The sequence below is a fragment of the Microchirus variegatus genome (genome assembly GCF_963457635.1).
Source record: "Microchirus variegatus genome assembly, chromosome: 12".
In the NCBI taxonomy this organism is placed as follows: Eukaryota; Metazoa; Chordata; class Actinopteri; order Pleuronectiformes; family Soleidae; genus Microchirus; species Microchirus variegatus.
In genome coordinates, this window is record NC_139813.1 from 19739793 (window position 1) to 19762999 (window position 23207).

The window sequence follows — 23207 nt, forward strand, 5'->3', positions numbered from 1 at the left end:
AACATGTATATGTTAGAGCAAAGGATAGAATAACGACAAGTGATATCTGCATGACAAAAGTTCAAATACTTTTTTTAAGAGTCTATAAAAACCCGCAGCCACATGTTCTGTTTTTTATCAATTCTCAATTCTCAATTATTATCCTTTCATTTGCCAAATAAAATCCATGCCAGCTTTAATTTGACAGTTGCCCTATAAAGGTCAGTGAGAATGAATTTCATGGGTGGTCCCCTCCTCACGACCTCATACAGTAGAATGCCTTAAAATCTGGCTCCTCTTATCTTTTGCACGTCCAACTGGAGTCACATCGCTGTTTACGTTGCTGCGTATGTGCACAAAGCACTGAAGTAAAAATGATTGCTTCCCTTAAATGAAGCATGATTTTTATAAGCTCGTGAAACTCAACAGCAAAAGATGTACTGCATTTTAAAGGAATGGTTTGACATTTTGGGGGAATGTGTTTACTCGCTTTACTTGCACATTTGGAACGAGGAGATCAACATCCTTCAAATGAAATTGGACCCAGGAGATAAGCTTAGCTTCTTAAGACAAGAAAGATGTGCAAAAATGCTAATGTAGCTTTGTCCAGAAGAGTCCAAATCTGCCTACCAGATTTGGTTACCTTCTAAATTTCACTTCTTTTGAGTTATGTATGGAATTATTTCTTGTCCAGAACCTCCTGGAGTCAAGAGTCTCTTCTTATCTGCTTGTTCTTTCCAGTTGCCATTTGTATTAGTCATGCTCTACTTAATTTACTCTATGTTCTGTAGGAAAGATACAAATACATAAATCGGTTTGTTTACATTAATATGTCTGCATTAAAGGAGCCATTGTTTACTCCTCTCCTCCCCTTCCCCGTGACATCCCTCCCACCTTTGTATCCTGCCTGCCTTGGATATAATGTTCTTGAAAGGTGTTCTGCTTAATGTGTGTGTGACTTTCAGTGTCAAGTGTTGACCCCGGTCTGTCTTATGTCAAATCTGCACTCGACCTCCTGTAGCAATGCAGTGTGTGAAAGAAAATACACAACTGGTGCAGATCACATAGCTTTGTCTTACCCTCTATGAGCCACAGTCGACCACCCGTCACAGTTTGTTTGGTACGGAGAAGATTTACTGCACTGCTCGAAAAAGTAAACGGCACAAGAGCTCGACTGGGAATTGAGAAGACGGATCGCCTCAGCTGTGACGAGGAAAAGGTTTCCTGTTGGTGGAGAGACTGTTTAGTGAACTCTTGACCCAACTTCAGTTCATGGATCACCACAGTCCATAGTCCAATTTTACCAGTTGGGTATTTTAGAGTCATTCAAGAAGGTTAAATGAGGTTTTTAGGGAGTTTTCAAGCCTGTGCTCCTTAGTCAGACTCAAAGTATCTTGCTGCATGTTGGCCCAACAGGACCTTTTTCTTGTGTTACTCTCTTCCTCCTGCTCCACACGAATCAATCCGGCCAATTAGATGACTGAGCTACTTTGTTCCTCTTAAAACTCCAGTGTGTAATCTCTATTGGCGAGGCCATGGATTATTTCTTCTTGGCGTTCCTCCTCCCTTTTACCAAGCATGTCGGGCGACGACGATGGCCTTCGCGTTTCAGAAATGATGTTCTTGTTTTTTAACGAATCAGGCTTCCACTTTCAAAATGTGAAACACATGCTCTGGCTGCTGTAAAAACAAAACGTTGGCGTTGCGAGATAGCGGCCTCCATGAAGCGTGGTCCTTCCCAAAAAGGCTTAATAAACAGTGTGAACAGGTTACACAGATCTTGGTAGTCACAAAAAGATGTGGTGGAGTGTAGAGCACAACCAAGCTGTCGTAGAATTTGTTTTAGAAACTTGATAGTGCTATCTCAGTATTTGAATCATGTGTTTCCATGCACTCACATACAGATTAATTACTTAAAGTTGTAACTCCATTAGCTGAGTTTCATCATCTAATCCCAGCCGTTGTGTTCCAGACGGCAGGGTCTCGGATGTCCCATCTGCAGGCACTTCAGCCACTGCGGCAGGTGTTTATTTTAGAGTCTGCTGTTACAGTGTCTCTGGCAACCCTTTGCTTTTATCGCTCTCCCTCTCAATGCTGGTCTGTTTTGCTCTCAACCCTGAGGATATGCACCTGCATCTGCTGTGGCTCAGGCTGTTTTAAGACCGCCTGACGGGGGGGTAAGGAGAAGACGAGGACCGGGCACAGACTGGATCTGACAGGAAATACCAGATAGTAGAGAACAGTATATTCAGTGCTACTGTATGCCAAGAAGCAAGAGGTAAAATGAAAGGAAATGTTCTCTACTCCTTTTGCTCTCTTGTCCGTCATCCCTTTCCTTTGCTCTCTTGATCACAAGCAGCTGCTCAGGAAAGTCTGTCTGAGTCTATTTTGGAGGCTGGATCTAATAATAGCCCGGAGTAGAGTATTGTCAAAAATCGCCTTTGATGCGATAGATTCAATAGCCCAGTGTGCAGCAGGGTATCAAAACATTTTGGCACCATATGTCCATTGTTTTCGAGTGTCAAAATGGGTTTGGTACGATTTGGAACCGTAAAGCCCTTGGTCTGGCTTGCGTTTCGACTTAGAAGAGTACCTTTTGCTTGGTGTCGGCGAGATACGTAGCTTGACGTTGTACCGGTGCCGGTTTATCTCGACAAGACGTCAAGTTTTGTATGAGAATAGATTTCGGCCGTTGACGAAACCCCGGTCACAAGGGAGTGCCGCTTTTCTATCAGCTGATTGCCGTAGGTCTAGCTACCATGACTCTGGTAACCCAATGGAAGGGTACCGCAAAATGAAAGGTTGGGGCCGGTTATTTTGGTACTATTCCTAACAGTTCCATGCCATTAGTCAGAAAGAATAACGAAGTAACCAGATCAAAAAACGTAGCTACCTGCATTGTTGGCAATCTCAAACAATAATCTCGCCTACTATTGTCTATTGTCGTAGTGGCAGACTAAACAAAAGGTGGAAGGTAAAATGTGTGTAAGCATTGTGGTGATACGAGCGACCCAGTGACTCATGCAAACCCAGATCTCACCATCATAATCTCTACCACCACTAATATGACCCAGCAGCCCAACACATGGATAAACATGCCTTTTTTCTAGAGTGTGATTCACTCTCACTTAGTGCTCATCTAATTACCTGGCAATAACAGGGTGTGGAGGCACCTTATATGAGCAACAAGTTCTATATCAGGCACGTGGTAACGTTTAGCCAAAATGAAAAAGCAGGCGCGATGGGAGTGCGATAGCCTGCATCAAATCATAGAGCGCGTAATGACACACAGATGCCGAAACAATCTCTGCCATGTCGGTGTATTCTCTGTCATTTTAGAAACAATGGCTTATAATCTAGTTATTTCTGGTGTGGGTAGGAGTGCGTGTAACTCCGAGGACATATCTATCCTTTGACATTTTCTGTCTCTGTTCTCGGTCGTGTTTACTCTGTGCGGTCGGATTTTCCTTCTGTAAAATAAAGTTGCGCTGAACTCCGTGAACTCGCCACTTCGGGGATTAGTGTCTGTATCTGACTGTTGGTTTCAGACAGTGTGACGAATGACGCAGTTAACTGTAAGAAATGACATTACTGCAGCCTCGACGTTCACCTGGAGAACTACTGAAGCATATTAAATCCACCAGGGAGGTAATATGCTCGTCTTTTTCCCCCCCCTGCTCCTCTCAAATACCTTCTTAAATGATGTTTGCTGACCCATTTAGCAAATCAGTCGCTGACCCTAATGAACGTCTGAAGGCTCTCTGTTGTAGGACGGACTGAAGCAGAGCCACTTGTACTTGAAAGAGTTTGTTTTCTTGCTTCACAACTGTACTAAAATACTATATTCTGAGGCTTTACTATAACCATGACCTCATCACATGACCCTTAATGCTTACCATGTGGTGGGAGTACATGTAACTGCGTGAGTTCGTGTTATTTGTGTCCTCAGTTTCCCCCTCCACACATTTCTTACATGCTTCCCGCTCTATTATTGTATGTATTGGTACTTTTAAATGTGACTCAGTTAGTCTGGACAGCAGGTGTGGATGATACCGATTCATTATTTACATTAAAGACTTCATCACGTGCTTGTAAAAACACAGCTGACTTGAAATAGCAACTGTTGTTGTGCGGATTATCTGGACCCATGTGGTCACTGCTATATGTGCGTGCAGCAACAGCTGCAGAGACGCAAGGTTTTCAGTGAACATGGTATACACTCTTAGAAGTAAAGTGAAGTGCTCAGTAGAACCATATAAGGTTCTTCGACTTGTCCTCATAGGAGAACCCTTTTTGGCTCCAGGTAGAACCTTGTTATAAAGGTTCTTCCTGGAACCCTTTTAAAACCCTTTATTCAGGAAAGGGGTTTTAAAGGGTTCTCTGGATCAAAATGATTCTTACTGAAGCCATTAGTGTTACCAAGAACCCTTGAAAAACCCTTTCTTGGGGAAAATGTTTTTCAGAAGCAAATGGTTCCAGGTAGAACCTCAGCCCTTGTAGAAGGACCCTTTTGGAACTCTTATTTCTAAGAGTGTTATCAGTTTTAAAGATGCAGAAGAAGAAGGCTGTAATTGATCTGTATGGACACATGCAGATAGGAGAGATGTATTTTAATTATTAAATGAATTAAGCTGAATGTTTTTCAACCTTTTACTTAAGGTTTATGTGCCTATGTTTTAAATAGCATATTTAAAATTAAGTCTCAATTAAACCCTACCCTACCCTAACACCCAAGCCTCAAAATGTCAGGTTTTTTTTGCTTATTTTAAGCATAAAAAGGCTAGAAAATGTCCTGTGAGAAAGTGCTTTTGACCATTTTCCAGAATAACTGTCAATATCTGGCAGTTATTTACTGTTTCCTGCATGTTAAAATAGTGTATTAACGATTTAAAATGAAGAAAAACAGTGTAGTTGCACACGAATACCAGATTTGTTGTGTTAAATTGGAAATTTATACAGTATAAAACATATGTTCAAAAACGGCCCAAAAAAATGGAACCATGTTCAGGCGTTTTTCCGACTCTTTGTTGACAAAGATGCAACAGCACGAGTCAAATCACCGTAATAACCACGTTATAACATTTTTCTGATTGCACAAACACTTGCGTAATTACGGTAACACAGTGTTCGCTTACGCTACGTGTCATGTGCGATACGCTCGGTGTTAAACGGTTAGTGAAGCATATATTTATTAGAAACTGTAGGTTTACCAGTTTAAAATAACACAATTTGCTATAGAAATATCGATGAATACAGGCAGGAACATTATATTATGCACTAATTCACTTTTATCATTATTTATCATTATTTATAATGCGTGGATTTGGCAAATACTGAGTCCTAATGACACCAATACTGTTTTCTGTACAGAGAGAGACAGTCAACAGGGAAACAAACTAATTGAATCTTGGAAACATATTACGTACCAGAGACTGAGAGGAACAATGCTCCTTTTTCTTGTTTTGTAACACGAGGGCTTTATCACGATCACAGGTCACATCACAGTAGCGTTTTGATGTAGCCACACAACAACTGAGCGTGTAAAAAGAATGTGGACTGTCAACATTCATCCAGACCTCTGTAAGTGTCACATAATAACACAACAGCGACGGTGTGTTTTGGCACACAGAGAGGTCCCAGTAGATTTGAGTGTTGAGTATCTATTTTATTAACTGCCGTCTGAGAGAGAGCAACTGTTGCTAAAGATAGCACCATTGTTTAGATCAGACCTCTGCATGTGTTTGAGCACATGCCGCTGAGTTTTTTTTTATTCCCGTGTCTAGACGAGTCTCGCGCGGCCGTCTGCTCTCGCTCTTCGTCTCTTGACTGTTTTCACAAGATACTGTCATTTAGCGACCTCAGCAGCAGCAGCAGCAGCAGCCCCTCTGACCCAATCCAAACCCCGCGTTCCGCGTTACCTCACGACTCTGATACGAAGGGAGTGGGTTTAGGCGGGCGGCGTGTTGTGATGATTCAGCGCTGGTCACATCCTTGTTGACCCAGCAGGGCATCAGATAATGATGAGGCTGCGCTGACTGCGACGGTGGACCCAGCTCTCCCACATCCAGCCGATAAAAGATGTGGAAACACAAACATAACATCCATCGGCAGCGCTTCAGCGGGCGCAATCCAGTTAGGAAGTGGGCAAAGTTGTGCTAAACTTGCATAAAAAACATCCCGCAGATCTTCACTCTTAGAAATAAAAGTGCTAAGTAAAACCATATAAGGTTCTTCGGCTTGTCCTCATAGGAGAATCCTTTTGGCCCCAGGTTCCTTTATAAAAAGGTTCCACCAAGAACCCTTTTAAAACCCTTTATTCAGGAAAAGGGTTTTAAAGGGTTCTCTGGATCAAAATGGTTCTTACTGGAACCATTAGTGTTACCGAGACCCCTTGAAAAACCCTTTCTTTGGGAAAGGGTTTTTCAGAAGCAGATGGTTCCAGGTAGAACCTCAGCCCTTGTAGAAGGACCCTTTTGGAACCCTTATTTCTAAGAGTGTAGTTTACCTATACTGTTTGGCTTTTACTTCATTCATAATTTGACTAACTTTAAGATGCGATTACATTCTTTTAAAGATTGTTTGAACAATTTAAATGTTGTGTTGTGTTGATTCCCTGATGGCCTTAGATTACCTTTAAAGGTCCAGTGTGTTTTTGTAGGGTTTATTGGCAGAAATGGGTTATTTTACCCCAAATATATATGTATTGTAGGTGTATAATGACTCTAGAATCAAGTTTTTGGGGGGTTTGGTTGCGTAGAATATGCCCTTTATATGTAGTTTAGGCAATGCCCTTGCCTTTACATGTTTCTACAACAGCCCAAATGGACAAATAAGTCATATTTTTTGAAGCCATAGATTACTATGGAAATGAAGGAGAACGGCATTGTAAAAACAGTATTGCCATTAGGTGTTGTTAAATCTTCCATACTGGATCTTTATTTGACTGATTTGGCAAAAACTTGCATCACGTGACTCTCGTGCCGTTTTTCTCCTCTTAAAGGCAACGGAAACTATTATCAGACAGTGGTTCGACCGTCTGTGAGTCTGCGTGGGGTCTGAGGAGCCAGAGCCCCCACCGGCCGAGCAATCTTCTCAATGGCTGCCGCGAGCCCTACGCTGTCAACAGAGCGTCTATTTCTGCCTCTGTGTTAATGACGCCGACTGTGTGTCCGCGGCACATGTGTGCTGTGTGTGAGCAGGGGTTTAAATAGCCAAAACAGCTGGGGTTTCAGAGCATATAACTGATGCTTGTGGTGAAGTGAGAGTGATTACATTCAGATCACATGCTGTGGCATCTGTGTGTGTGTGTGTGTGTGTGTGTGTGGGAGACACACCAGGGAGAAAAGTCTATGTTTTGCAGCTGAATGTAGGGCAGGGGGCTCAGTGAGGCAGGAAGAGGGGTTAAGCTTTTCCACTCTCTCCATCCTGAACTCTCGGTACCAAACGTCTGAACACTTTTGGAGTCAAATCACCATTAGGCCGTGTCTTATAACTCATTCACACTGGTCAAAAAACATGTTTAATCTGCGTTTTTTTTTCCCTATGGCAAATGACCCCCGGATTTTTATCTGCTTCAGCTCCAATCGACATCATTTGGAACTTAAAGGTCCCATATTATACCCTGTTTCTCCAAATTAACCTAGTTCCCTGGTGTCCTAATGAACATGTCTGTGACATGCTTTGGTCAAAATACCACAAGGATGAAGCACCACAGCAGTTCAATCACCCTGCCAAAACAGCCCTGTTCACAACGCTCTGTTTAGTAGTATCTCTTTAAGTCCACCTTAAAGGACCACCTTAAAAAAAAAGTTAAACGAAACTTATGGGACAGGAAATGACATCAGCCACAGAGGCTACTGGGAGCTAACAGCAGTTAGCATTTGGAAAAGTGATCATTTGCAGGCTCTAGCAGGCACATTGCCGTCATATATAACATGTATCCACTGGACAGATAAATCCTCTGAGGCTGGAAGTTTGTGTAGCACTCTGTGCTGCACTGTGGAGACAAGAATATAGAACGTTTGGCGGACTTTCCGGTTTTCGGATACAGTTGCCCTCACCAGCGCTCTCGCGTGTTTTAAGGACAAAGCGGAGCTCCGCGAGACAACAATTCCAGGAATTTAGCGCATTGTATCGTAACAATGAGCGCGGAAGTCAACATGGCGTTTTCACTCCTGTACTTAGACTGAGGAGGACCACAAAAACATGAGTGAGTCATCTTTTTTCACACTTTGGCAACTGATAGGGCCTCCAGAGTCACAAATATAAGGATTTAAAATGATTAAAAAGTTGATTTTGCATAATATGCGACCTTTAAAACACAGGTTAACACCATTAATGACACTTTTCACTTACATTTTTAATGTATTTCATGAACTGAATCATCTAAACAACTGATTTAAAGAGATGTAAGAGAGTAACCACCGTAACATTATCACCAAGGGCTATGGTGGTGGTTGTGGTGGTGTTTTTTTATCTTCCATGATGTATTTTCCACCACGTCTGTGATAAATTAATATAAAATTGCGGTTTCACTCCAATTTAAAACTCCTGGGGACCTGTTTTGTATTCTAAAAACATTTGCCTGCGTAGACTACAGCAAACAGACTTTGGAATCAGACTTGATTGCTGCCAAACATGGGTTTTTCTCGCCTCCACAATCTACACCGAGTGGATAAATTGAGACGACTGTCGAACATCTGAGCCAAAAGAACAAAGCTTAAGTGTTCCTGGATCTCCTCTTTGTCTCTCTGTCTCTCTCTTTCCTTGTTTCTTCTAAGTTTTTGGTGAAGGTTTCCCGGGCCGTGCCTGCTTCTTATTAGCATAGTTACAAGCAGTCGCTGCAGTGAAAGCTCTGGTTTTGGGCCTTAGATCAGCTCCAGAAGAGTCTCCGGGTGGATTAAAAGTCTCGCCGAGGGGACACTTTGATGGCGACGCGTCGCCAAACTGGTAACGTTTCCAGCTGAAAGTTCAGTGTTTGTCTCCAGAAAAAGGCAAATAGATGAATTCATAGAACTGATTTCTTCAGTTTGTCCTTTAAAAAAACCATGTGTTTGATATTTGCCTGTTCTCGCACATGAAGACGGTTGAAGTAGGCAAACTCAGACGCTGTATTTTTTACCAACGTGTTCCATGTCTGGTGCATTATCGAGTGAAGTGAACGTAAAATACGATCGAATTATTGTCATTGCACATTGGATGTAATCTTTTAAATAGTAGTTTAACCCTTTAATGCCAAGTGTGTCGCAGACGGCTTGTTTGCATTACCGTAATTACGCGACGGTTTGTGCTATCGGGAAAATTACAACAGTTTCTGAAAGCAAAGAAGGTGTACTTTAAGGATTGTGGTTATTACGGTAATGTCAAATTAGCATCTTTGTCACCAGAGAGGATATAGTTGGAAAAACGACTCTACATAGTTACACTTTCCAAATTGAAAATTTAACTCGCAAAATCTGGCGTTCCTGTGCAACTACAGTGTTTTCCTTCATTAAAATACACTATTTTAACATGTCGTAAACTGTAAATAACTGCCAGATATTGAAAGTTATTCTGGAAAACTGACATTTTCTGGCCCTTTTATGGTTAAAATAAGCAAGAACTGCAGTTATGGCTCAGTTTTTCTAAATTGAACTGAACTGTTCTGAATAATCGGGTAAATTAGATGCAGTTTAATGGGCTAAAACTTGCAAATCCATGCTGTAACTCTTGGTGTCAACACACACACACACACACACTTATTCATAACTTAACCTAATAAAGCAGTGGAGTGCGACAGATTGCCTACTCTTGACATAAAAATGGAGCCGCACCAGGGAAAAAGCCCCTCGGCTCACGCCGCCGGCCCCTTGATGCGAGTTCACGTTACCCGACCTTAACCCGGTGTGTACACAAGACAAGAAAGAGTGTGTTAGCCGTGCCCTCTGACACACACACACACACACACACACACACACATACTCAGTCATTCACAAAAACACACACTTGCATGTTACCATTAGTGTTCACAGAGCAGAGGAAAAAGATAAACATGACTCATAATCCTGTCCTTACACACCGTGTTCTTCTCTTCAAAAACAATACGCCGACAAAGAACTGCATTCCAGTGTTTGCATGTGAGGTTGTCAAAAGGACACACACACACACACACACACACACACACACACATTTGAAGCTCAGTCATCTGCTGTCACCTGGATGCTGTTAAGAGTGTTAAGATTGGGGGGGGTTGGAGGAGAGAAATAAGGGAGGCAGAGGAGGAATGCAATCTCGACACCTTGGCCTCCTCCACTATTCGTCTTAGCAGCTGCTCTGCGAGAATGTCATTAGCTAAGTGAAAAATAAAGTGAGTGGAAAGAGCTTTTTCGGACGTGAAGTGTGCTGACGTCTGCGTGCCTGTCAGTGTGGGAAGCAGTGAAATAACAACAATAATAACGATAATAATCTTTTAGCGAGTGTTAAAGCTGTTTTCAGACGTGCACTGAACTCTGGAGAATCTCTGGAGACGGTGTTGAGGAGATGTGTCACTTTCTTTTCCCCCCATCAGTCAAGTTTTTCATTTCTCTTACTTGTGGTTACTCCACTTTGAACTTTGTCAGTCTATGATGTCTCCTCAAGTAAGGAAAATGGCGAAATCCGCAGATATGTTCATATCTTTTCCCCCTGTGCTGTAGAAACCCGAAATACCCCCAAACGCTGCTTTTCTAATGTCTTATTACCTTGTTTGTGCACTCAGGAGGACGATCACAGCTGAACAATTCAACATCATATGTCTTTCATTACTTTGTGATGGTATATTGAGTGGATTTTAAGGCCAGGCCTTTGCTGGACCAATTACTTCCAATGAAGTAATGAAAATGGTTCTTACTGGAACCGTTAGTGTTACCAAGAACCCTTTCTTCAGCTTCTTTCAGAAGCAAATGGTTCCAGGTAGAACCTCAGCCCTTGTAGAAGAACCCTTTTGGAACCCTTATTTGTAAGAGTGTAGTGTAGAGGGAGCTGTATGAGTGAATACAAACAGGGGTCTGCAACCTGTGGTTCGTCAATGCCTCTGCAGTGGCTCCCTGTAGCTTTGAAAAAAAAATGTATCTTTATTTTATTTCTTTGAGTGAATACTTTTAATGTTTAATGTTTCATCCACTAAATCTTTGGATCCACATAATTATGTTTCCTCAATTATGAACTCTATAAAGTCCAAATAAGAGGTAAAAACAGTAATAAGATATCAACAGTTTTTCTTTTTCTACTTTTTTTAGATTTTATAAATGCAAAAAAAATATGGTTTTATACATATAGTATATATAACACTTTATACATGATGTTATCTTCATTTTATGGATCAAATAGGTTTTGCAGCTTGTATTTGGGTGGAGAAGCAGAAGTCGCTCTAGAGATTCTCCTGCCAGCTCCAGAGTAAAATCTATGGTGAATATCCAAGTGTCAGAATGCAGCAGAATGTAAAAAATTCCATAGGATCAGCAGCGAGTCAATAAGCTTGTGTCAAGCCTCCTGAATACCCAAGCCAGTCTGGATCCACCCTCTTTGCCTCTGCAGAGTCTCACTCAATGTTATGATGCATCCATTATATGTGAACATCAAACTCCTGGAGCATGGCCCAACCCAAACCTTTCAAACATTGTGTGCGTCCAGTGAATGTTGGGCATTCAATAGCATCGAGTGGGAAAAAGGGAAGTGAACTCTTTGACCCTGCACATGTGCACGTCCATGTTTCCCCTTTTTTTTTACATTTCTACATTTTCTTTTCTGTAAATGATTCCCACAAGAGTTATGTATTTGTCATCTCTGCAGCGTCGTTATCCCCCTCTTTATAACACGTGGATTTACACTAAAAGTGTCTGTTACACACTTTAGAAATAATACTTTAGATTAAAGCGGGCCATGCATTAAAGAGAGAGCCTGAAAACTATACCTGAAACTGTTTAGTTCCCAGCAGCTCCCCTGTGTGCACTCATAAATATATTCCTATTTTTTGGCCCAGGTCCGATCTCATCTCAGATTTAGCATGGTTTAATATTTCATTATATCCCTTCTGGCTTAGAGAGCTTTGTCACAACAGACACACAGACTGTGGCTCAGTGAAAACAAAGCAGAGCTCTGCCAGTGTAAACACAGGCTTTTGTTATGGTTCACCTTTTTCCCGCCTCAAACCTCTCCATCCAGAGTCTGTGAGCGGCACAAACGCTGGACTGAGCTGAGATATTTTTGTTGCGAGGACTCATTTGCGTTACATTTATGTGAGCGTTGTCATTATAATGCAGACGGTGGAGTGTGATTTATGTGCTCGGTTTCTCTCCCTCGCACTCTTTTTTCTCTCTTTTTTTTTTTTTTTTTTCTTTACTGGTTTTGGTTTTTTATTGCTTGGCTTTGCTTAAAGTGTGGTCTGTGGCCATTTTGCTTTGAGAGGTTTGAACTTTTTGACAATTATTTTTAGTCGAGAGCGGCGGGAAATTTACTATACGGCAACGACTGCCGCTAACAGAGGACGTTCATATTCAGATAGAGCAGATAATGCACATTATTAGTATTATTATTAAGTATTAGTTAGGGCTGGAACGATTGCTCGATTAATAGTCAACTGTTTTGATCATCGATTATTCAGTTTGAGTGATTTCCAACGAATTAAAACCAGTTTCTGTGATTTTTCAGCTTCTTTAATGTGATTATTTTTTAGGTTTCTTTGCTCATATAACAAAGAAATCACTAAAACTGAGTCATTTGACATTTTACGGACCAAACGATTAATCAAGTATGAAAATGATCTTTAGTTGCAGCCCTACGATAAATTGAACAATAGTGAGTGGAACCTTAATTAATATTAATAATGAATGACGTTAAACCTGTTGTATGAGTTAAAGTTGCTAAGATACTTCATAAGACCAACGTTCAGTCTTATATAAAGTACCTGAAATGGATACTTACAAGTAAAAGTACATGTATCTTACCAGAAGTCACTTTTTTAATAATATTACTCAAGTACATTTACTGTACTTAAGTATCAAAAGTAATTTTCTTATATAAAATGTACTCAAGTTTTTAAGTAAAAGTGTTTTTAAAAAAAAGTGAGGAATAAGTGTTGAGCCATGGTGGCTCAGTGGTAGGGTTGTGGGTTCAATTCCCACAAGATTCCATTTCTGGCTCTGTTACTCTACACTTTTAGAAATAAGGGTTCTTCTACAAGGGCTGAGGTTCTACCTGGAACTATTGGAACCATCTGGGTAACCAAGTGTTCTTGGGTAACACGAATGGTTCCAGTAAGAACCATTTTGATCCAGAGAACCCTTTAAATCCCCTTTCTTGAATAAAGGATTTTAAAAGGGTTCTTGGTGGAACCTTTATAAAAAAAAGGTTCTACCTGGAACCAAAAAGGGTTCTCCTATGAGGACAAGCCGAAGAACCTTATATGGTTCTACTTAGCACTTTTATTTCTAAGAGTGTGGAGGCTCAGTGGTAGGACGAGTTGTCTTTCAACTGGAGGGTTGTGGGTTCAATACCTGGCTCTGCTAGTCTTTATGTGTCCTTGAGCAAGACTTCAAGACTAGAAAATGTCTATATAAATACAGACCATAATACCAACTTAGAGGAAACGTAGTATATAAGTTGCTAGAAATTTAAATCACAAAGTGAAGTACAGATACGTGAAATACTCAAGTACAAGAAAGTATTTGTACTTTGTTACGTTACAACGCTGCAGTTACGTCATTCCAATCCAAATGCCAAAGAACACAGAATTTGACATAAAAACAACAAAGCTGGTGGAGCCTTGAGACTTTTTTATACTCGCTATTGATGCATGTGCAGCTCGTGTGTGTGTGTGCGTGCATATGTATGTTCTGAAGCTGGGTAAGTGTGTGTGTGTGTGTGTGTGTGTGTGTGTGTGTGTGTGTGTGTGTGTGTGTGTGTGTGTGTGTGTGTGTGTGTGTGTGTGTGTGTGTGTGTGTGTGTGTGTGTGTGTGTGTGTGTGTGTGTGTGTGTGTGTGTCACATCACGGTGCCGCTCAGCTGTGACCCTGGGCCACATGTGCACTCAATTAGGCCCAATCAGAATAAGGCTGTAATCAGGGCGTGGCAGTGTGTGTGTGTGTGTGGGGGGGGGGGGGTACTATGGTACTATAAGGACCTACGATTAGTGTGTCAGTGTGATGAGGAAGGACATGGAGACGGCGGTGGCTGCCTTCAATTTCTTCATATCACCCCTTTATCATAATATGTGAGAGCGCTGTGTTTATTTAGGTTTTTGCCGACCAGACATGAATAAACTGGCCTTTCAAACACTTGATATATCTATATTTATTTATTTTTTACCTCATTAGGTGACAGATTGGTGCGGTCGGCCACATGAGATGATGCAATTATAGAACATCAGTATTTCAATGTGAATAAAGTACACAGATTGGAATAAAGACCAGGGATCATTTACTAGCTTCTACTACACTCTTAGAAATAAGGGTTCCAAAAGTGTTCTTCTACAAGGGTTGAGGTTCTACATGGACCCATTTGCTTCTGAAAAACCCTTTCCCCAAAGAAAGGGTTTTTCAAGGGTTCTTGGTAACACTAATGGTTGCAGTAAGAACCATTTTGATCCAGAGAACCCTTTAAAACCCCTTTCCTGAATAAAGGGTTTTAAAAGAAGCAAAGAAAGCATCAGAAGTGTTCCTCTGCTGTTTAGTTTGCTCTGTTTAGCTGAAGTTAGAGAGTTCACGCATCAGTTAATGAATCTCTTTAATCCTAACACGAGTGAGTGAATGATTCAACGACCGTTGGCAGCATCTCATTAAAAATCAAATATGTTGTACTTTAATCTACTGCTGTGTTCAGACCTGAAGAGGAAGCTTCTGTGGTGAGAGTTTGACTTTTATTGACTGAAGAAAAAATACTTTATATTGAGTGTGATGTCACTTTTGTGTAAGTACTGAAATCAGATTGACCGTACACATGCTTTTTTTGCCTTTAATCCAGTTACAAGAGTCTTTGTTTGGATACTTTTCTTCCATTTTTTGTCTTTTTATTGGTGGAAATCACAATGGCTACAAGCTGAGATATGTATTTTTACTTTTTTATCAAAATATCTTGAGCAAAGATACTACTGTGATATTGTCCAGTCTGTATGTGAGAACAAGACTGAACAATATAAGTGTATGCACACTAAGGAAAAAATATTCATTGATTTTTAGTAGTGCTGTCAAACATTAACGGCGTCAACCTTGACGCATGGCGTGTTTCCATGACAACTGACCGGAAAAAGGCACGCGTGACGTCATGTTTACGTGACTCCCGATTGTTAAAATGAGTCTCTAAAGTGACCCTAAACTTTTAAAAACAGAGGCACACATTATTTTCCGTTTAATAAACAGTCCGCTCCAGTTCGACTGTAGGCGCGCTAATGGCGCTAAAAGGAGCTAATGCAGCTAACGGAGCTAACTGGTAAACGGTGCCTGGACCCCGGTGTCGCGGCACGTAAACATGACGTCGTGCACGTCTTTTTCCCCGTCAGTCGTCATGGAAACGTGTCGTGCGTTAGCGTTAATGTCATGTTAATCTTTTGCACAGCACTCATTCTTAGCAATTCATTGATCTGCATTGCAAATTTGCTTAATATTACTCATTTATGCACGTTTACACACTTTTGTTGCTCAAACTTTTATGTTTTTCAACCATAAGTTTATTGGACAAAGTTGACTTATTTGATTGCATGTTTAAAATATTTAGTTTATGTATTTTTTTTTTTTTTTTTTAAATACTTAAGTACACTGCGGGGCAGGCACATCATTGCAAATTGGAGCGACGGCATCAGATGGAGGAAAGAAACCTGGCCGCTGGCTGCCGTGATTTCTAGAGATTTTACTACAGAGACTACTACAGAGAAAAACAATATCTGACAACCCCGTACATGAGACTGCAACAGTCTCTACGGTCTAAGTTCCCTCATTATTGCTCCTAATTGGAAATCTCTTTCTTGTAATGTGTCCAAAACATTAGTCGTGCTGTATCCAGTGGAGAGAGGAGGAGGAGGAGGAGGAGGAGGGTGAGCTCTGTCAGCTCTGCTCTGCTTCTTCCTGCACTTTGATTGGTTCTTGGACCTCGGCCAGAGTCTGTCTCTGGAAATTTGATCAGCGAGTTTAAACAAACGGTCCGTGTTTTCTTTGCTGTTTTTTGTTTTAACCTCAAATCACAAGTCACAATTTCACTATATTAGAATGTGTGTGTGTGTGTGTGTGTGTGTGTGTGTGTGTGTGTGTGTGTGTGTGTGTGTGTGTGTGTGTGTGTGTGTGTGTGTGTGTGTGTGTGTGTGTGTGTGTGTGTGTGTGTGTGTGTGTGTGTGTGTGTGTGTGTGTGTGTGTGTGTGTGTGTGTGTGTGTGTGTGTGTGTGTGTGTGTGTGTGTGATGTCAGCAGAAACAGGATTCTTCCTCACGGTGAATCCGTTTGTCCAAAGACAGACGAACTGGACACTCACTGTTATGTGTTGAACTGCAAAATCGCACACGGCTAACACACACACACACACACAGAGTGACTGGAGCGTAGCCCGGCCTCCGAAAAACCACATGTGAGCAGGCAGGAATGTGAAGCCCACTGCACTGTGGGTTTGTGTCTGGGGGGAAACGAGTCTCTCGGCCTCCTCCGTGACTCACAGGACGCTGCAAGGTTTTTTTTGGAGTTTTGTACGAAGTGGGGGCAACAACAGCAGCAGCAGCGAAGGGTTTTCGGGAATCAAGAGAGCGAGTTCAGGAGAAGTGTGTGTGTGTGGGGATCGCGGCCGTGTGACGCAGCCTTCTTCAGAACCTCCTGACGCTCTGCTGCTGTCGTATTTATAGAGAATAACAAGACTCAGCTTTATGGGAAAACAGCTGTATCATTTCATCAGTGTCACAATGAGGAAGGTCAACAGGTCACTCTAATTTTATAGTTGGGAAAAAAAAAAAAAGATAATCCAATGTACCTGCATGGGATTAATGATGTATTCTGATCCGGATTTGGATTCTATGTTGCGTTGAGTTTGTTTGTATGAATATACAGCAACAAACCAATATTTGTCATTTTACAGTCGAAACGAGCATCTTCGGCTCCAAGAAGTTGGTTTTTCCCACTCTTTTTTTACACGTGATCGAATTTATTAGCAGAGAAATCAGATAAACTGATTAATTCTGGGCTTTTTTTTTATTATCATACTGGTGCTAAACCAGTTCTCGTAGTGGAAAATAAGTACTTGAGCTTGTACTCGACAGACCTGAGAGAGAGCTGAAAGTACAGGAACCATGTGATCACAGAGTTTCAATACCCAAGTTGCTTTCTTTTTTCAGAATGCAGTCTTAACTCACAAAATCCACCTTTCCACCTAGGATACACACTCATAAATGCATAATAAACCGCATATAATCCTGCCTTATCATTATTTTTGGTCAGGTTTTAACTCTTTCTGTTCTTTGTCTCCATCTTTCCCCAAACCCCGCCTCCTCCTTTTGCTGCCCCTCTTCATCTCCTCCTGAAGTCCCGAAGAAGTTGCTCCAGGAGCAGGGCCCCAGACCACCGGTGTTCTCCTCACCCCCAAACGCCCATGACCCCAACATAGTGGGAGACGGCCCTCCGGAGGGGAGCTCGGTCAAAAGCCCCGACGTCGTTCCAGGTGAGCAAAACAACAAATACGACCATAAGTTTACTCTCTCTTTCTTTCTTTATTTATTTATTTCACACACACACACACACACACTCACAGCCTCCCATGGAGAGCAGTTAACACCGAGCAGCCGCGGAGGCATCAAGAGCAACAGTGGGGTCAGGTCTCAAGCTCCAGCGCTTAAATGTATATACGTTTAATGTCACACAGGTTTAACAGATCCCACATGTATCTGAGTGGAGCCACTGGTCTGCGCCGTTTTATGCTCATGGCTCTTAAAAATATATATACGGTTCCAAAAAGAGCAAATAATTGCACTTACAGTCTGTTATAACGTCAAAGTCCCAGAGAGAGAGAGAGAAGATGGAGCATGATCAACTGCATGAAAAGAGTGAAAGCAACAGGAGGAAACTTTAAACAAAGCTTTTATTCATGAGGGACGGTGGCCAGCGTCCAGCACGCTAATGACGCTCTTCAGCTAGCTGCGCTGTACTAATGAGGAGGAGGAGAAACAATAAAAAAAAAAGACGAGTCACGACCGCGGGGACGATGAGTGCTTCACTTCATCGTGCAGAGTTTCGGAAAAACACTTCACCCTCAGCTTATCCGGAAAAAACCTGTTCCCATCGATGATGTAGTGATACGGGGAGGAGAGGTATGAAGGCGGAACGAGGCGCCGTTCGCGGCGTGACGTTAGCAAAACAAAAATAATCGTGTTAGTGTTCGTGAAAGCAGACTTTTAAAATGCACATTAACGTCCTCAAAGTTCACCAACACACCCACAAAATGGCTTTTGACCTGGAAATGTTAGAAGTTGAGACAACAGCGAGAAGACATGCTAACAACTAACCACTAGCTAAACCAGCTAACCCACTCATCTTCTACCGCTTTATCCTCCACATTAGGGTCGCTGCCCAGCTAACATTTGGGGGTCAAAAGGCAGGGGTACAGGTCGCCAGTCCATCACAAGTAGCCACTTAGAGACAAACAAACATCCACTCTTTCACCTATATACAGTCGGTGTCCAATTTTTAGCATCATCCCCAAATCTTCATATTTTGGACTGTGGGAGGAAACATGGTGGGATAAAGCTGTGAAAATATCCTTAAGAGCCTTTTGTTAAGAAAACTGGAGAACCTGTAGAGAGAACATGCAAACTAAATGCAGAAAGGCTCACAAACCCGAGTCTTCTTGTGGCAAAGGCAATGTGCTAACCCCTACACCAACCGTGTGGCCCTTAATCTGGTAACTGCCTCATAAAAAAGAAGCTTAAAGGGGGTACATTGGGGCAAACACACTTTTAATTCAGTAAAACGATTCGCCATTAGAGCTAGAGGGCCGTTTCACCTGTTTTTCCCCACTTGGTCGGGTTAGCGCTAGCTGTTAGCTCGGGCTGCTGTGTTTTTGTGACGGTTTTTCCCGATCTTTTACTCATAAAACTGGTTATAAAAAAGAAGCTTAAAGGGGGTACATCGGGACAAACGCACTTTTAATTCAATAAATTGATTCCCCATTAGTGCTAGAGGGCTGTTTCACCCATTTTTTCCCACTTGGTTGGGTTAGCATTAGCTGTTAGCTGTTAGCTGGGGCTGCTGTGTTTTTGTGCGTTTTTTTTCCTGATCTTTTACTCATAAAACTTGTTATAATTGACCGAAACACAGTGAAGAGCAGTGTAGGGGCTTTTATTTTCTTTGAATGAGGTCAACTTTTTGTCAGTTTTATTCATTTTTCTCAATCCCAACTTCCTCTGTTGTTGTGGGAATGACGCATGTCATGGCATGACGATCAAATAACACATTTATCTGTATATACAAATAAGTATAAAAAAAAAAAAACTGAAGTGGCCCCTTTAATACTCCAGTCTCTCCATGCATTGTGTTTTCTCCTGACTCGTATTTTTCCTGAGTGTGTGTGTGTGTGTGTTAAAACGACGTCTTGTGGCTGATGTTGTGCACCACAGCAGTTGGTCCAGGTGGTAGCAGTTACCTCCTCAGTGAGCAATTCCAGTCTAAACTGCATTTATCAGATAAAGACGGGGCCTGACACACCTTTTTGGAGACGCTGCAATTAGAGGTCACTGGTGTGTGTGCGTGACAATTCAGCCAAAACGTTGCATACCTGCACTGACGGAGGAAAATCAAGAATAGAAATATGACTACACACACACACACACACACACACACATCCTGCTCCGCATTTAGCCCCGCGTTAGCTTTAGGGTTGTTTTTCCCCCTGTGAGCCATCGCTCATTCATGGAGATACAGTTACTGCGGTTTCTCCGTCTCTCACCTAAACAACAGTGTCTCGACAACTGGAGGGCGATCGTCACAACAACAAAAAAAAAAACTAAATTAAATCACTCTGTGTCATCTGAACTCTCTCTTTCTCTTCAAAAAAAAAAAAACACAACGCAAGTCGGCGAGTAAACACCGAAAGACGTCATGGTGTGGTGCAAATCCGCAGGGCGAATAAAAAAAAAGACTTGTTCCCAGCTATAAATAGATTGTTTTTTTGGGAAATTTTTCCCATGTGGTTTCTGCGTTTCTTGACGATGAATTGGACAGAAGCGGATGTTGTTGCGATGTCTTCTGAATCACCGTAGACGTACATACATATGTGTGTGTGATGCATCGTGTTTTTACAGAACTGTATCTCCTGAAATCAAAAACCGCTGTGGATTAGTCACAAAGGCGATGGTAGTCACAGTTCCTCAGAGCCGGTAGCAGCGTTGTCATCGTCTGACTGTACACGCTGCGCACAACTGTGTCATCGACTGCGGTCGTACACATTTTTATTTACGATCATTAATCTGTTCCAGATTAAATCTGCCTTGTGCCAGTAAACTAAAGCCTTCTGTCGCTTTCAGATAAGAAGAAGATTCGGGAGACGAACCCCAACGACGAGAAGTCTTCAGAAGCAGAGAGAGGTGGAGGAGGAGGAGGAGGAGGTGGAGAAAAAGGAGGAGAAGGTCTTCTGAGGCCTCGAGGCATTAATCCCATCATCAACTCCACCCCTGGCTCCAACAACATGGCGCTTATCAGCAACGCACTGGCGGCCTACAACTACATATCAGGTCAGAGAAACGCGTCACACTCAGGAGTTACACGTGTGGGTGTTTTTTTGAAGCGCGATTTCCCGAGTTATTGACGCGTGAAAACTGCGAGAGCTGTCAGGTGCGCAAGCTGCCTGCAGGGGGACACGAGGGGGGGGAAAAACAGGTTTAAGCCAATTAACACAAAAAATCTGACCTAAAATAATCCAAGTGAGCTCAAGTGAGGACACGATTTCCATAGTTCTTCACCCACTGCTGCCTCTGCCAGAGAGTTTAAATGTGCTTTTTTTGTCACTTTGAAATTCTTCATTTTTATTCACTTAAGTCTAAAAACACTGATTTTCCTTAATGGACTTTGGTGCTAGAGAGTGAGTATTGGGGAAAAAAAGGCTGTTATAATCAGCACATCAGTACATACATACATCATATGCTGCTTTGCCAGTGAAATTAGAGACAGTGGGATTGAGATTGTACATGGTTTCATGTGCTGTGTGTGTGTGTGTGTGTGTGTGTGTGTGTGTGTGTGTGTGTGTGTGTGTGTGTGTGTGTGTGTGTGTGTGTGTGTGTGTGTGTGTGTGTGTGTGTGTGTGTGTGTGTGTGTGTGTGTGTGTGTGTGTGTGTGTGGGGTACGGCGATTTAATTTGGGTAAAATCCACTGTTTTCCTTTCTCCCGCGGGGGCTGAGGGGATGGTGAATGTGGGCTCCAGGAATGCAGATGTGGAGCAAGATAATGACCACACACACACACATTCACCTGCAGCAGACACTGGAAGATTTTTTGGGGGTATTTCCTGTTCTCAAACCACCTCTATGACTTAAATATAAAGTTTGGTAACACACATAAGTCGCATACTCGCCCTTTATTAGTAGTCATTAAGCACGTATTGACACCTTATTATACCTCTTTTACAAGTATTAGTATAGTACTTAGTATAAGTGCTGTGCAATAGGTTAACGCGCGTTAATGCACGACACGTTTCCATGACGACTTTCCATAACGTTTCCATACGACCAGAAAAATGTGCCGCGACACCAGAGTCCAGGCACCGTTTACCAGTTAGCTCCGTTAGCTGCATTAGCTCCTTTTAGCGCTGTTAGCGCACTAACTGTCGAACTGGAGCAGTCTGTTTATGAAACGAAAAACAGCAGCGCTACAAATATCCAGCTGTACCGGTGTACTGCGTATGTGTGCCTCTGTTTTTAAAAGTTTAGCGTTACTTTAGAGACTCATTTTAACAATCGGGACATCACGCGCGTCATTTTCAGGGTCAGTCGCCATGGAAAAGCATTGTGCGTTAACGTTGACGCTGTTAAACACCATTGACGCCGTTAAACACTGTTGATGCGTTAACGTTTGACAGCACTAGCTAGTATGCTACTTATAGTAGCACCTAGTTAAAGGTGACTATGTGTTCCCTAACCTAAAGTTCATGCATACTAAAATTCCTTAAACACACGTCAAATAAGTATAAAATTAATTATTAGGCTATACATTAAGTGTACTTAGGCTGTAGTATTTACTCAGCTTTGTACAGTGTGACCTTTAACTGTGACCTTTTGTCAGAAAGTTGCTTCATAGTGAGATTATGATGACGTCGTAGTGAATGGGAGCAACCATTGAAAGCCCTGAGAGAACTTTATGATATAGTAGTGCATGTATGCATGAAAACAAGCATGGTTTACGGTAACTAAAACAAAAAAAGACACAAGTATGACCTTAACCTCGTCTCTCCCTCTGCTTACAGACCACCAAGAGCGCGCGGCGCTCTTCTTCGTCTGCGGCGTGTGCCTGGGCCTCTTCCTCACGCTGTTCGCGCTCGTCGTCCAGATCTCGTGCCGCACCGACTGCCAGCCCCGCAGCAAGCAGCCGCCGCCGCCGGGCAAGAAGCGGCCGCGCGCCGCCGACTCGTCGTCCGACTCCAGCGACTCCGACTCGGACTGGGACACCACGTCGGACCTGTCGGCGCGGCGCCACCGGCGCTTCGAGCGCACGCTCAACATGAACGTGTTCACGTCGGCGGAGGAGCTGGAGAGGGCGCAGCGGCTCGAGGAGAGGGAGCGGATCATCCGGGAGATCTGGATGAACGGGCAGCCGGACATCCCCGGCACGCGGAGCCTCAATCGATATTACTGAGGAGGAAGTTGTGACATTGTGAAAAAAACGCACTTGTGTTGGAACAGCGACGACGAGGCCTGAGGAGCACGGACGCAACGTTGGACTCGAGAGGTGAAGTTGTTGAGAAGCCTTTGGCGAAGAACGCCGGTCGGCGTATTCCTTCGGGTGTCGTAAGCTACGTCCCATTTAGTAAGCGAATAAGCTTTCTGCGCGGTTAGCTCACTTCTGCTGTTAGCTGGAACGCGCTCGCCTCGCTGCCCACGCCGTGACCTCAGCAGGGCCTTGGGGGTTTATGGGTGAGGACAACGTGAGGACTCGAGAAGGGTCTGTTCTTTTTGACTTAAGGGCAGCTCGCACGGAGACCATGATGACACTTCCTCCAGTATTTGGACTTAAACAGAGGGGGGCAGCAGAGAGCAGCAAAACTG

At 42.6% G+C, this 23207-nt stretch overlaps 1 protein-coding gene across 3 annotated transcripts in view; it reads left to right on the forward strand.

Annotated features, from left to right (window-relative positions):
- eva1aa (eva-1 homolog A, regulator of programmed cell death a) overlaps positions 1-22797 on the forward strand; it is a gene marked incomplete at both ends in the record, with an annotated part of 79555 nt that extends 56758 nt beyond the window's left edge. The window contains 3 exons of one of the 3 annotated variants that reach the window (XM_083898953.1): positions 17486-17629; positions 20478-20684; positions 22409-22797. In XM_083898953.1, the coding sequence (XP_083755079.1) occupies positions 17486-17629; positions 20478-20684; positions 22409-22797 (740 nt within the window). The remainder of the gene's footprint in view (positions 1-17485; positions 17630-20477; positions 20685-22408) is intronic. The other 2 variants (XM_083898952.1, XM_083898954.1) reach the window with 2 other exon arrangements.
- Positions 22798-23207: the final 410 nt, after the last annotated feature.